The sequence below is a fragment of the Nerophis ophidion genome, linkage group LG13, assembly GCF_033978795.1.
Source record: "Nerophis ophidion isolate RoL-2023_Sa linkage group LG13, RoL_Noph_v1.0, whole genome shotgun sequence".
NCBI classification, from domain to species: domain Eukaryota; kingdom Metazoa; phylum Chordata; class Actinopteri; order Syngnathiformes; family Syngnathidae; genus Nerophis; species Nerophis ophidion.
Window position 1 is genome coordinate 21397808 of NC_084623.1, and position 12087 is coordinate 21409894.

Here is a 12087-nt window from a genome sequence, read left to right on the forward strand (position 1 = left end):
ATCGAAACCAGGTTAAGAAACACTGCTCTACAGAGAAATGCTGTAGCTCTGATATAGTGGCCACCGTGTTCTTGGTCACCTCCCTGACTAAAGCCCTTCTCCCTCGATCGCTGAGTTTCGACAGCCACCCAGCTCAAGGAAGAGTCCTGGTGGTTCCAAGCTTCTTCATTTACAGATGTTGGAAGCCAATGTGCTCATCGAGACCTTCAAGTCCTCAGATATTTTTCTGCACCCTTTCTCAGATGTCTCAGAGGGTTACGGACAATTACGTCAACTTCATTCTTGGTTTGTGCTCTGCCATGCACTGCAATGTGTGGATATATATAGACAGGGGTGTGCCTTTCCAAATCATGTCCGACCAACTAAATTTACCACAGGTGGACTCTAATTAAGCTGTAGGAACGTATCTAGGATGATCAGTTGAAACAAGATGCAAGTGATCTCACTATTTTGCAAAGGCATACTTATGTACATGTGATTTCTTTTTTTTTTTTTTTTTTTAGTACATTTGCAAACATTTACAAAAAAAAATGGTTATAATTAGGTGTATTTGTGTATCATTTTGAGGACGAAAATGAATGTATTCCCTTTTGGAATGAGGCTGTAACATCACAAAATGTTGTAAAAGTGAAGTGCCGTGAATACTTTCCGGTTGCACTGTATGTTGACAATGGATAATTACACCAATACAGTCTTTCAAATTAGTCATTGGTGATAGGTTGATTGGCAACACTAAATCGGCCCTAGTGTGTGAATGTTGTCTGTCTGTCTGTCTGTGTTGGCCCTTTGATGAGGAGGCGACTTGTCCACGGTGTACTGCGCCCTCCGTCGGAATGCAGCTGAGATAGGCTCCAGCACCCCCCCGTGACCCAGAAAGGGAAAAGCGGTAGAAAATGGATGGATGGATGGAGTCCAAATTCACAGTTTTTGTGGTATATAATGCTACATATGTACAGAATAAACCACATGATGTTAGTAAAACAGCACATTAATAACATCCTGTAATTATTTTTTTTAGTACAGTGTAAATGTTATTTGGAATTACTATTACTTTACGTTTCTATTCTATTTTCTATTCTATTCCATTCGCTGGAATAAAAAATACAATATAACATACATCCATAAACGTGGACGCATGTGTAAAAGTGCAATATATTTATTTGTACAGTAATCTATTTATGTGTTATATATATATATATATATATATATATATATATATATATATATATATATATATATATATGTAGGTGTGGGAAAACCTTCACCTACACCTTCACCTGCCCTTCTTCTACTACTACTACACCTTTCCCACACCTACATATTGCGCTCTACCACGGTATCGAGCACTATTCTCTGGATAATCCAATCAAGATATATATATATATATATATATATTTATATATTAATTATTTATATTTATTTAATTACATATCCTGCACTACCATGAGCTTATGTAACGAAATGTTGTTCTTATCTGTGCTGTAAAGTTCAAATTTGAATGACAATAAAAAGGAAGTCTAAAAAAAAAAAGTCTATTCACCTGCACTGTATTTTTTTTTTCTAATGATACAGTTTTTGTCAGTTAGGTTTTGCATATTTTAAGTATAATTTTACATTACTTACTGTTGCAACAACACATCATCAATGGCCTACGGCAGTAGTTCTCAAATGGGGGTATGCGTACCCCTGGGGGTACTTGAAGGTATGCCAAGGGGTATGTAAGATTTATTTAAATATCCTAAAAATAGCAACATTTCAAAAATCCTTTATAAATATATTTATTGAATATTACTTCAACAAAATATGAATGTAATTTCATAAACTGCGAAAAGAAATGCAACAATGTAATATTCAGTCTTGACAGCTAGATTTTTTGTGGACATGTTCCATAAATATTGATGTTAAAGATTTATTTTTTGTGGAGAAATGTTTAGAATTAAGTTCATGAATCCAGATGAATCTCTTTTACACTCCACAAAGAGGGCACTTTGTTTATAATTGAATCACCTTTCACTTTTTCAACACGTTTTTAGTTAATGTCATACCTTTTTTTCCAAATAGTTCAAGAAAGACCACTACAAATGAGCAATATTTTGCACTGTTATACAATTTAATAAATCAGAAACTGATGACATAGTGCTGTATTTTTCTTCTTTTTCTCTTTTTTTCAACCAAAAATGCTTTGCTCTGATTAGGTACTTGAATTAAAAAAAAGTTCACAGGGGGTACATCACTGAAAAAACGTTGAGACCCACTGGCGTAGGGCATTTGGAATATGTCTAAAACCATTAAAATATTTAACTTATTTTTGTGTGCTTTTGTACCAGCCAGGGCCTGTACCAGTGGAGTGAGGCAGTTATCAATAGTGTCAGCAGGCTATGGGACATCAGAGGTGGGAAGATAGTGCGACATCAAGTACATCTGCTTGTGACACCACATGTTGTGGTAAGAAACTCCTCTTTTTATTGCGCCTATCCCATCCTCCACATATCCTATCCTTTTAAAAAACTAATTATTTACCATAAGTCTATCATATCCTATCCTACAGATATCCTATCCTAGTAAAAAACAAATTATTTACCATTCAAAGCAGATTAAATGTCATGTCATGCATGTCATGTCTGATTCTTTCATGTTAGGATCCCTCCCTCGATAATTGGCCAGTGCTTTCATGCCTTTGTTGCTTCGTTAACTTGTTATTAACTGAAAATAAATTTCCCCATGGGGACCAATAAATCTAAATCTAAATCTAACCTAAACTTGTATTTTGAATTCAGAGAACTGTCGGTAGACCAATACAGTATAAGGTTTTCATTGTTTGTACGGCAAAATTATTATTAAAAGTGTATTTCTTAGTCATTTGTAGAAGACTGAAATTTCTACTTTCAATGTCTTTTTATTGGTCACAGGAGGAGGCAAGAAAACATTTCGATTGTCCCATTTTAGAGGGAATGGAAATGGAGAACCAAGGAGGGGTTGGAACTGAACTCAATCACTGGGAAAAGAGACTGTTGGAAGTAACTACACTTCATTTGATGCTCGGTGTTATTTCATTATTGTAAGTATTTAACCTTTTTAAAAATGGGGCTTTATTTTTTTTTCTATCCCCAATCAGAACGAGGCCATGACAGGCTCTCACACCCAGAACAGGGTATTTTCCAGAATGACACTGGCTATCATGGAGGACACTGGATGGTATAGAGCCAACTACAGCCTTGCCCAGACACTCAAGTGGGGTCGTGGACTCGGCTGTGATTTTGTCATGAAGAGCTGCAAGTTCTGGATGGACAAACAGAGACAAAGGTTGAATACTATTACTAACTAGAAAAGAACTTGGAGAGCAAAGCCCCATCTATTTTCTGACATTTTTTGAAAGTTTCATCTAAATCAGCCTTTTACTTTTTGGGCTATGTTGCTAAATAACTAACAGACAATCCCCATAAAATAATGACATATACAGTGGTACCTCGGTTTTCGGATGGTTCACTTTTCGATAAACATTTTGGCCAAAATTTTGCTCTGGTTTTTGTAGCAAACTAGTTTGTTTGCCCTCGTATCATATCATGCAATCAAGTGCTCAAACAAAGAATCCCACACGCTGGTGACCCAAATTCGGTTTTGTTTTTTTGGCGCTAAGACCAACAAAAGTTGCAAAAGCCAGTACTTTGATGAAGAGGGTGAGAAACACTATCAAATTCAAGAAATAACTCTTCGCTAAGTACAAAGTAGTGTCCGTGTGACTCTTTTATCTTGCCTCTCCACTTATTGCCGTCTTTACCAATTATTATTCTCAAAAAGTAATTTTGTGTCGTAGTTTTGAGTGTCTGTAACTGATTAATTGTATTTATATTATTTCTTACGGAAATACATTGCTTTAGTTTTAATACTACACTTGGCTTACGAATGCCCCAACTCACAAGTTTTTGTGAGTTGAGTTTTTGTCTCTGCTAATTGATATTGTTTAATGCTATGTTATTATGCGATCTTCAGTTAGTTGACCTAGTGAATGTCACAGTGAAACCCGTAAGATCCAACCAAAAACATCCAATGTCTCACTAGCAGAACAGCTAGCAAGAAATAACTTTGTTTTTCCAACCATCGGCTCAAATAAAGTAAAACTCAATTTTCTTTGGACAGTGCTGAGTTAAAGAAGTGGATGATATTCATTGTATTATACAAAGAAATGCATGACCGAGTTGTGCACGACTTGGCAAAGCAATACGAATAGAGCACTGCTACGACAATATGCACCATACTTAAGCAGAAGGCGTCGATAAAGGCGATAACATCAGTTAAGGGCGGTAAAACTATTTTTAAACCTTTATCAATAATGAAGAGCTTATGCGGCATAGGAGACACCATCAAAGTGTGTTCTCCAAGATAAATGCTGTACATCATCATTGCGAATTACTTGTTATTCCATATCTGACATTTCCTGAAAGTTTTAGAACTTTTTGAGTTATGTTGATTACTAACTAAATGAAAGTCAAACAAATTACACCGATTACATATGCTGTACTTCCTGGCAGATTTAATGAAACTACTGTAGTTTTTTTTAGTACTTTCTATATCAGGAGTCACCAACATTTTTGAAACCAAGAGCTACTTCTTGGGTACTGATTAATGCGAAGGGCTACTAGTTTGATACACACTTAAATAAATTGCCAGAAATAAGCAATTCGCTCAATTTACCTTTAATAAATAAATCAATATATATATATATATATATAAAAAATGGGTATTTCTGTCATCATTCCGTCGTACATTTTTTTTTCCTTTACGGAAGGTTTTTAGTAGAGAATAAATGATGAAAAAAACACTTAGTTGAACAGTTTAAAAGAGGATCCATCCATCCATTTTCTACCGCTTATTCCCTTTTTGGGGTCGCGGGGGGCGCTGGCGCCTATCTCAGCTACAATCGGGCGGAAGGCGGGGTACACCCTGGACAAGTCGCCACCTCATCGCAGGGCCAACACAGATAGACAGACAACATTCACACTCACATTCACACACTAGGGCCAATTTAGTGTTGCCAATCAACCTATCCCCAGGTGCATGTCTTTGGAAGTGGGAGGAAGCCGGAGTACCCGGAGGGAACCCACGCATTCACGGGGAGAACATGCAAACTCCACACAGAAAGATCCCGAGCCCGGATTTGAACCCAGGACTGCAGGACCTTCGTATTGTGAGGCAGACGCACTAAGCCCTCTGTACACAAAAAAAAGGAAAATTACATTTTGAAACATAGTTTATCTTCAATTTCCACTCTGTAAAATTCAAAATTCAACCGAAAAAAATGAAGAGAAAAACTAGCTAATTCGAATCTTTTTGAAAAAATTTAAAAAATAATTTATGGAACATAATTAGTAATTTTTCCTGATTAAGATTAATTTTAGAATTTTGATGACATGTTTTAAATAGGTTAAAATCCAATCTGCACTTTCTTAGAATATATAACAAATTGGACCAAGCTATATTTCTAACAAAGACAAATCATTATTTCTTCTAGATTTTCCAGAACAAAAATTTTAAAAGAAATTCAAAAGACTTTGAAATAAGATTTAAATTTGATTCTACAGATTTTCTAAATTTGCCAGAATAATTTTTTTGAATTTTAATCATAATAAGTTTGAAGAAATACTTCACAAATATTATTTGTCAAAAAAACAGAAGCTAAAATGAAGAATTAAATTAAAATGTATTTATTATTCTTTACAATAAAAAAAAAGTACTTGAACATTGATTTAAATTGTCAGGAAAGAAGAGGAAGGAATTTAGAAGGTAAAAACGGTGTATGTGTTTAAAAATCCTAGAATCCTGTCCCCTTAGCAGAAAACCAGCCCCAAAGCATGTTTCCACCCACATGCTTCACAGTAGGTCTGGTGTTCTTGGGACGCAACTCCGTATTCTTCTTCCTCCAAACACAACTAGTTGAGTTTATGCCAAAAAGTTCTATTTTGGTTTCATCTGACCATATGACATTCTCCCAATCCTCTGCTGTATCATCCATTTATCCATTTTGGTACAAACTCAACTCGTCGTGTTTGGAGGAAGAAGAATACTGAGTTGCATCCCAAGAACACCACACCTACTGTGAAGCATGGGGGTGGAAACATCATGCTTTGGGGCTGTTTTTCTGCTAAGGTGACAGGACGATTGATCCGTGTTAAGGAAAGAATGAATGGGGCCATGTATCGTGAGATTTTGAGCCAAAACCTCCTTCCATCAGTGAGAGCGTTGAATGGTTGACCAAATACTTATTTTCCACCATAATTTACAAATAAATTATTTAAAATTCCTATAATGTGAATTCCTGGAATTTTTTTCACAGTCTGTCTCTCACAGTTGAAGTGTACCTATGATGAAAATTACAGACCTCTGTCATCATTTTAAGTGGGAGAACTTGCACAATCGGTGGCTGACTAAATACTTTTTTGCCCCACTGTACATGTGATTTTGATAAATTTGCAAAACATTCAAAAACAAAAATGGACAAAAATCAATATATTGCCTTTTGGAATAAGACTGTAACTTATCAAAATGTTGTAAAAGTGAAGTGCTGTGAATACTTTCCGGATGCACTGTATGTTGACAATGGATAATTACCCCATTACAGTCTTTTGAATCAGTCCTTGGTGACATGATTATCAATTTTTCTAGTACACTGTTACTGTCGATTGGAGTTATTACTATTTTACATTTCTATTAACCTGCACTGTGATCTTTTTTAATGATACTGTTTTTGTCAGTTAGGTTTTGCAAATTTTAAGTACAATTTTTCGTTACTATTGCAACAACACATTATCAGTAAGGTTAAAGTAACCTTACTCACGGAGGTCTAAACCCAGCTCACGTTTTCTATTATTGGGTAAACAATCCAAAGCTTGGTGAATTCTGCTGGATTCAATACCTCCAATTACGATAATTTTTCTTGAAGGATATGTTTGTCGTTGCAGAAGACATGCTGTGATGCCTTACTGTGACACAGTTCGAGCTTCTCCTTTGCAGCTGATGTGCAGACAGGACCAGCTTGCTGTGGCTGTCTGCAACCTGCAGAAATATCCACAGGAGTTGCCACAAGATTACCAGGTAAAGTTAACAAAAAGTCAATAACTCAACATAGTGTGTTCTGTAAATGTACACCTGACTAATATTTGGCATCGATTGTCATTGTCGGGTATTGTGCATCCAAAAAATAGTCTTGCTTTCCAGATTCTTCTTTAATATTTACCAACTAATTTTGACTTTTATAAGTAATGGTCAAGCCATCGAAAACAAAGGGACAAAATAGAAACTACTAGCTGCAATCACTCATGATTACGAATAAGAGATTATTAAAGCTCATTTTTGGCACATTGATAGGGATATGCAAAAAATATGTTTTTGATGTAAGCACCTGATTTTGTGTGTTATAATCCCCATAAGTGCTGACATTTTGAATTAAAATGTTACGAGCACAAAAATTTATTGACGGGGGTCAGTTCCTACTCTTAATGGCAATGGTGAAGACAATGAAGCTAAAAGTCAAACACTGTTAGATTGGCAATTTGGTACAATGTCACTTAACTACGTTGTAGTCTTGTCATTTATCTACCAAGATAACCAGGCCAGGTCCTGCATGGATGTACAAAGTTGTTTAAAAGACAGACATCATAATAACACGTAGCCTGTATACCTATTATGATAGAATATATATATGTACTGTATATATGAATGCGTCTATATGTATATATACTGTATTTGTGTATATACTGTATATATATATATATGTGTATATATGTATATGTGTATATATACATATATATATATATATATATATATATGTATGTGTGTGTGTGTATGTATGTATGTACAATGTATGTATGTATATATATATATATATATATATATATATATATATGTGTGTGTGTATATATATATATGTGTGTATATATATATATATATATATATATATATATATATATATATATATATATATATGTATGTATATATAAACAAATATGTGCTCCAATCACTCTATCACAAAAAAATAAAACATGTAGAAATTATTGGAAACTCAAGACAAACATGGCATTTTGTTTTTCACAAGTGTATGTAAACTTTTGACCACGACTGTATATGACTAGTAGGGGTTTTCCGCTCCATCTTTCCCTCAGTTTGGGGGTTTGGCCTTGTTGTATATCACATAGAACCAGACCACACACATGTAACAGTGTCAGTGTGCAGAACATGCATGTTTGTATAAATAGAGACCTAAAATGGAATTTTGAATGCATGAAATATTTGATATTTTTACTTTGAGTCTGGGTTTGGGGTGCTTTGCTATGACCGAAGATATGAAATTCTGTTGAAAAGTATCAGTTCATTTCAATTAAAAGATAAAGCAATTAAATTAGATATGTTTATGTAAAACACATATTTTCTGACTTTGTTCCCTTTTTTTTTCCTTAATGCTACTTTTTTTTTTAAAACTCACTGTCTTTGTTCATATTGTTTTGTGACAGTACTTTGAACAGATTCCAAATGTGGCTGCTGACCAGCTGACCTTTTTTGGGGGTGCAGTGGAGATTGCTGATTTCTGTCCTTTCAGTCAGGAGTTCAGCTGGCATGTGAGTGGAGAGTATCAAAGAAATTCCAACTGCAGAGTTTCAGAGAACCAGCCAGGTATTTGGCACACAGCACTTATTACAATTAATTCAATATGTACGTATGTATGTTTGTCCACCTGCGTGGCCTGACAGAGGAGGGGCATCCTCGTTTGAGCACACTTTTTTTCCAGAAAGACCTATTTCGGGACGGCGTGGCGCGGTTGGGAGAGTGGCCGTGCCAGCAACCTGAGGGTTCCTGGTTCAATCCCCACCTTCTACCAACCTCGTCACGCCTGTTGTGTCCTTGAGCAAGACACTTCACCCTTGCTCCTGATGGTTCGTGGTTAGGGCCTTGCATGGCAGCTCCCGCCATCAGTGTGTGAATGTTTGTGAGTATGGGTGAATGTGGAAATAGTGTGAAAGCGTTTTGAGTACCTTGAAGGTAGAAAAGCGCTACACAAGTATAACCCATTTACCTATTTCAAATAAATTAAATTTTTCTCAGTGTGCTTCACGTGAGGTACAAAGTGCATTTACAGAACCGACTCTTGACCCCTGACCAATCACAGCAAAGTAGGTGGGGTTGGGGGAAAAAGCTGTGAAATCCGAGCGTTTTGCCCAAGTGATTATGGATGCAGATGGGCACTTTACACAATTTGAGATTAATGGAGTGTGTTATTTAAAAAATACTTTCGTGCCTAATCCAATATAGGTTTAAAGGGGAACTGAAGTTATTTGGATTTTTTTGGAATCGTTCACCATCCTTATGAGGGACAAGAACAATTTTTGGGTTGTTTTTTTTTGCATTCTATCTCAATATACCGTATTTTTCGGATTATAAATCGCAGTTTTTTTCATAGTTTGGCCAGAAGTGCGACATATACTCCGGAGCGACTTATGTGTGAAATTATTAACACACTACCGTAAAATGTTAAATAATACTATTTATTTCATTCGCGGAAGAGACGAAGAAAATGTCAACAATCGTCACACACACGTCAGCAATCGTCACACACACATCAACCAATAAGAATTTGGCGGGGGAGGGTCATGGCAGAAGTGCATTGTGGGTCATGGGATGCTAACTGCTATATATGCTACTGCCGTAGCTATTAAAATGGATCATTTCTACGTTGGCGGTAACTTATAAAAACTGAGAAGGGCTGAACAAAAATGGCACCGAAAAGAAAATCATGTACTGCAGATTACAAGCTGGACGTAGTGAAATATGCAGCAGAAAACGACAAGAGGAAGCGGCGCATACCTTTGGAGTTGGCAGAGTTGTTTAGAAGCGACATCGAGGAAGAGGATTTCATCGGATTTATCGATTAGGAGTGACAGATTGTTTGGTAAACGTATAGCATGTTCTATATGTTATAGTTATTTGAATGACTCTTACCATAATATGTTATGTTAACATACCAGGTACCTTCTCCGTTTGTTATTTATGCGTCATATAACGTACACTTATTCAGTCTGTTGTTCACTATTCTTTATTTATTTGAAATTGCCTTTCAAATGTCTATTATTGGTGTTGGATTTTATCGAATAAATTTCCCCCAAAAATGCGTCTTATACTCCAGTGCGACGTACATATGTTTTTTTCCTTCTTTATTATGCAATTTCGGCCGGTGCGACGTATACTCCGGAGCGATTTATAATCCAAAAAATACGGTAATCGGCAAGGTCTAGGTGGTTAGCAATGGTGCAAATGTGAGCAATCCGTTCTGCCTCTAAATCACTTAAAAATGCATCCAAAAACCGCCAACAATACTTTATTTACGTTCCGTAAACTGTATAACAAGCAAGCTGTAGCGAAATGGTTTTTTGTAAGCACGAACACTGAGGAACTCTTTTTCTAGCGTAGTAACACATCGCCTTGCAACAGCATGCTACGGCCTTAGCCATAAACTAGCTTTTGCGTCAGCGGCTGAGTCGTTTTTGAGTTTGTAATGCACAACAAAATGCGATAGGACACCAATCTGTACTTCTATTTCAGACAGTTGATAATAAATAAGTTAGTGCTTTTCATACCTACCATTGTTCTTTCCTTGGTTAATTTCACGTGATCAAGCCTTTCCCAATATCTCACACAAAAATAGATCAAAGTTTGTAGGATTCGTGCTGATATCATATCGGATCAGTATTGGTATCGACCAATACTCAAAAGCACCACTATCGGCATATTAAACAGTTGTATCAGGATATCCTTCGCTTTAATCCAGGTCATGTTTAATTCTTGTGTTTTGGTCTGTTGATTATGCGATGAGGTGGCGACTTGTCCAGGGTGTACCCCGCCTTCCGCCCGATTGTAGCTGAGATAGGCACCAGCGCCCCCTGCGAACCCAAAGGGAATAAGCAATAGAAAATGGATGGATGGATGGATTATGTCACAGATAAAGATGCAAAATATCCTTGATCTGCACTTTGAGCTAACCTGTTCTATACATTCAGACACAATTTAAAAATAAATTCCCTTTTAAATACTACAGTATGATCTTGTTTCTGCATGTTTCATCAGAGTGGTGGAAGAATTATGCAGCAGAGCAGTACGGACCACATTCCATGTGTTTGTATCAGAAGTCAGCCTTTGTCATGGAGCAGTGCACCAGGAAGATGGCGTACCCCGACTGGGGTTCTGGCTGCTACAAGGTACCATCAACAAAACACTATCGCCAACGATGACTCGTTTTTGTCAAATAGCACAATTTTGATTCTTGTCAATACAGCCAGTCAGAAAATGATAAGAAAGCCTCGATCAGACTGAAAAGTTGTACCTTAATTCATTTTTAAATAGCGTTAAACTGATTTCTAGTTTTGGTGTGAATTACACCTTATTGAGTGTGTGGCACACTTACTGGCTGTGTTGACACTGCACTTCTAGTGCGCTGTTGTTTTGTGATAGTGCCATCTGCTGGATTAAAAAGTCACTATATTTGACCTGCAGATAAAATTGGGTAGTTAGCAAATTTAGTATTTTTTTTAAATGTTAAGCTGTGCAACTCAGGTCAATGAGCCAATTATTAAACAGGAAAATAATATTTACCCTATTTGGCGCTGTAATATCAAAATTATTAAACACTCTGAAATTAAAAAAAAAAAAGGAAAAACTCTGTTTTGGTATTACAGCGCCAAATAAGGTAAATATTATTTTCCTGTTTGATATTTGGCTCATATACCTGAGTTGCACAACTTAATCATTAAAGAAAAATACTTTATTTGCTAACTATCAAAATTTATTTGCAGGTCAAATATAGTGACTTTTTAATTTAACATTTAAATCGATGACGGTGACCAAAAAACGACATCAATTGCAGCACATAACTCCTGATGCCTTTCAGTACAAAGTGTCACTTATGAGCCGAATGAGGCGCTTCCTAAAAAAAACGTTTAGTGTTTCCCATTAAAAATTACGCTGCATTTAAATTTTTCATGTGATTTTTTTTTTCTGATATAACACACATTTCGAGGCATAAAAATATCAATCCCTGTGTTGTAT

The 12087-nt window shown here is 36.1% G+C and overlaps 1 protein-coding gene across 3 annotated transcripts in view; it reads left to right on the plus strand.

Annotated features, from left to right (window-relative positions):
• lmln (leishmanolysin-like (metallopeptidase M8 family)) overlaps positions 1-12087 on the plus strand; it is a 37947-nt gene that overhangs the window by 19281 nt on the left and 6579 nt on the right. For 2 of the 3 annotated variants that reach the window (XM_061918578.1, XM_061918579.1), the window contains exons 9-14: positions 2328-2445; positions 2910-3017; positions 3116-3303; positions 6957-7089; positions 8505-8664; positions 11110-11240. In XM_061918578.1, coding sequence (XP_061774562.1) covers positions 2328-2445; positions 2910-3017; positions 3116-3303; positions 6957-7089; positions 8505-8664; positions 11110-11240 — 838 coding nt within the window. The remainder of the gene's footprint in view (positions 1-2327; positions 2446-2909; positions 3018-3115; positions 3304-6956; positions 7090-8504; positions 8665-11109; positions 11241-12087) is intronic. The other variant, XM_061918580.1, reaches the window with a different exon arrangement.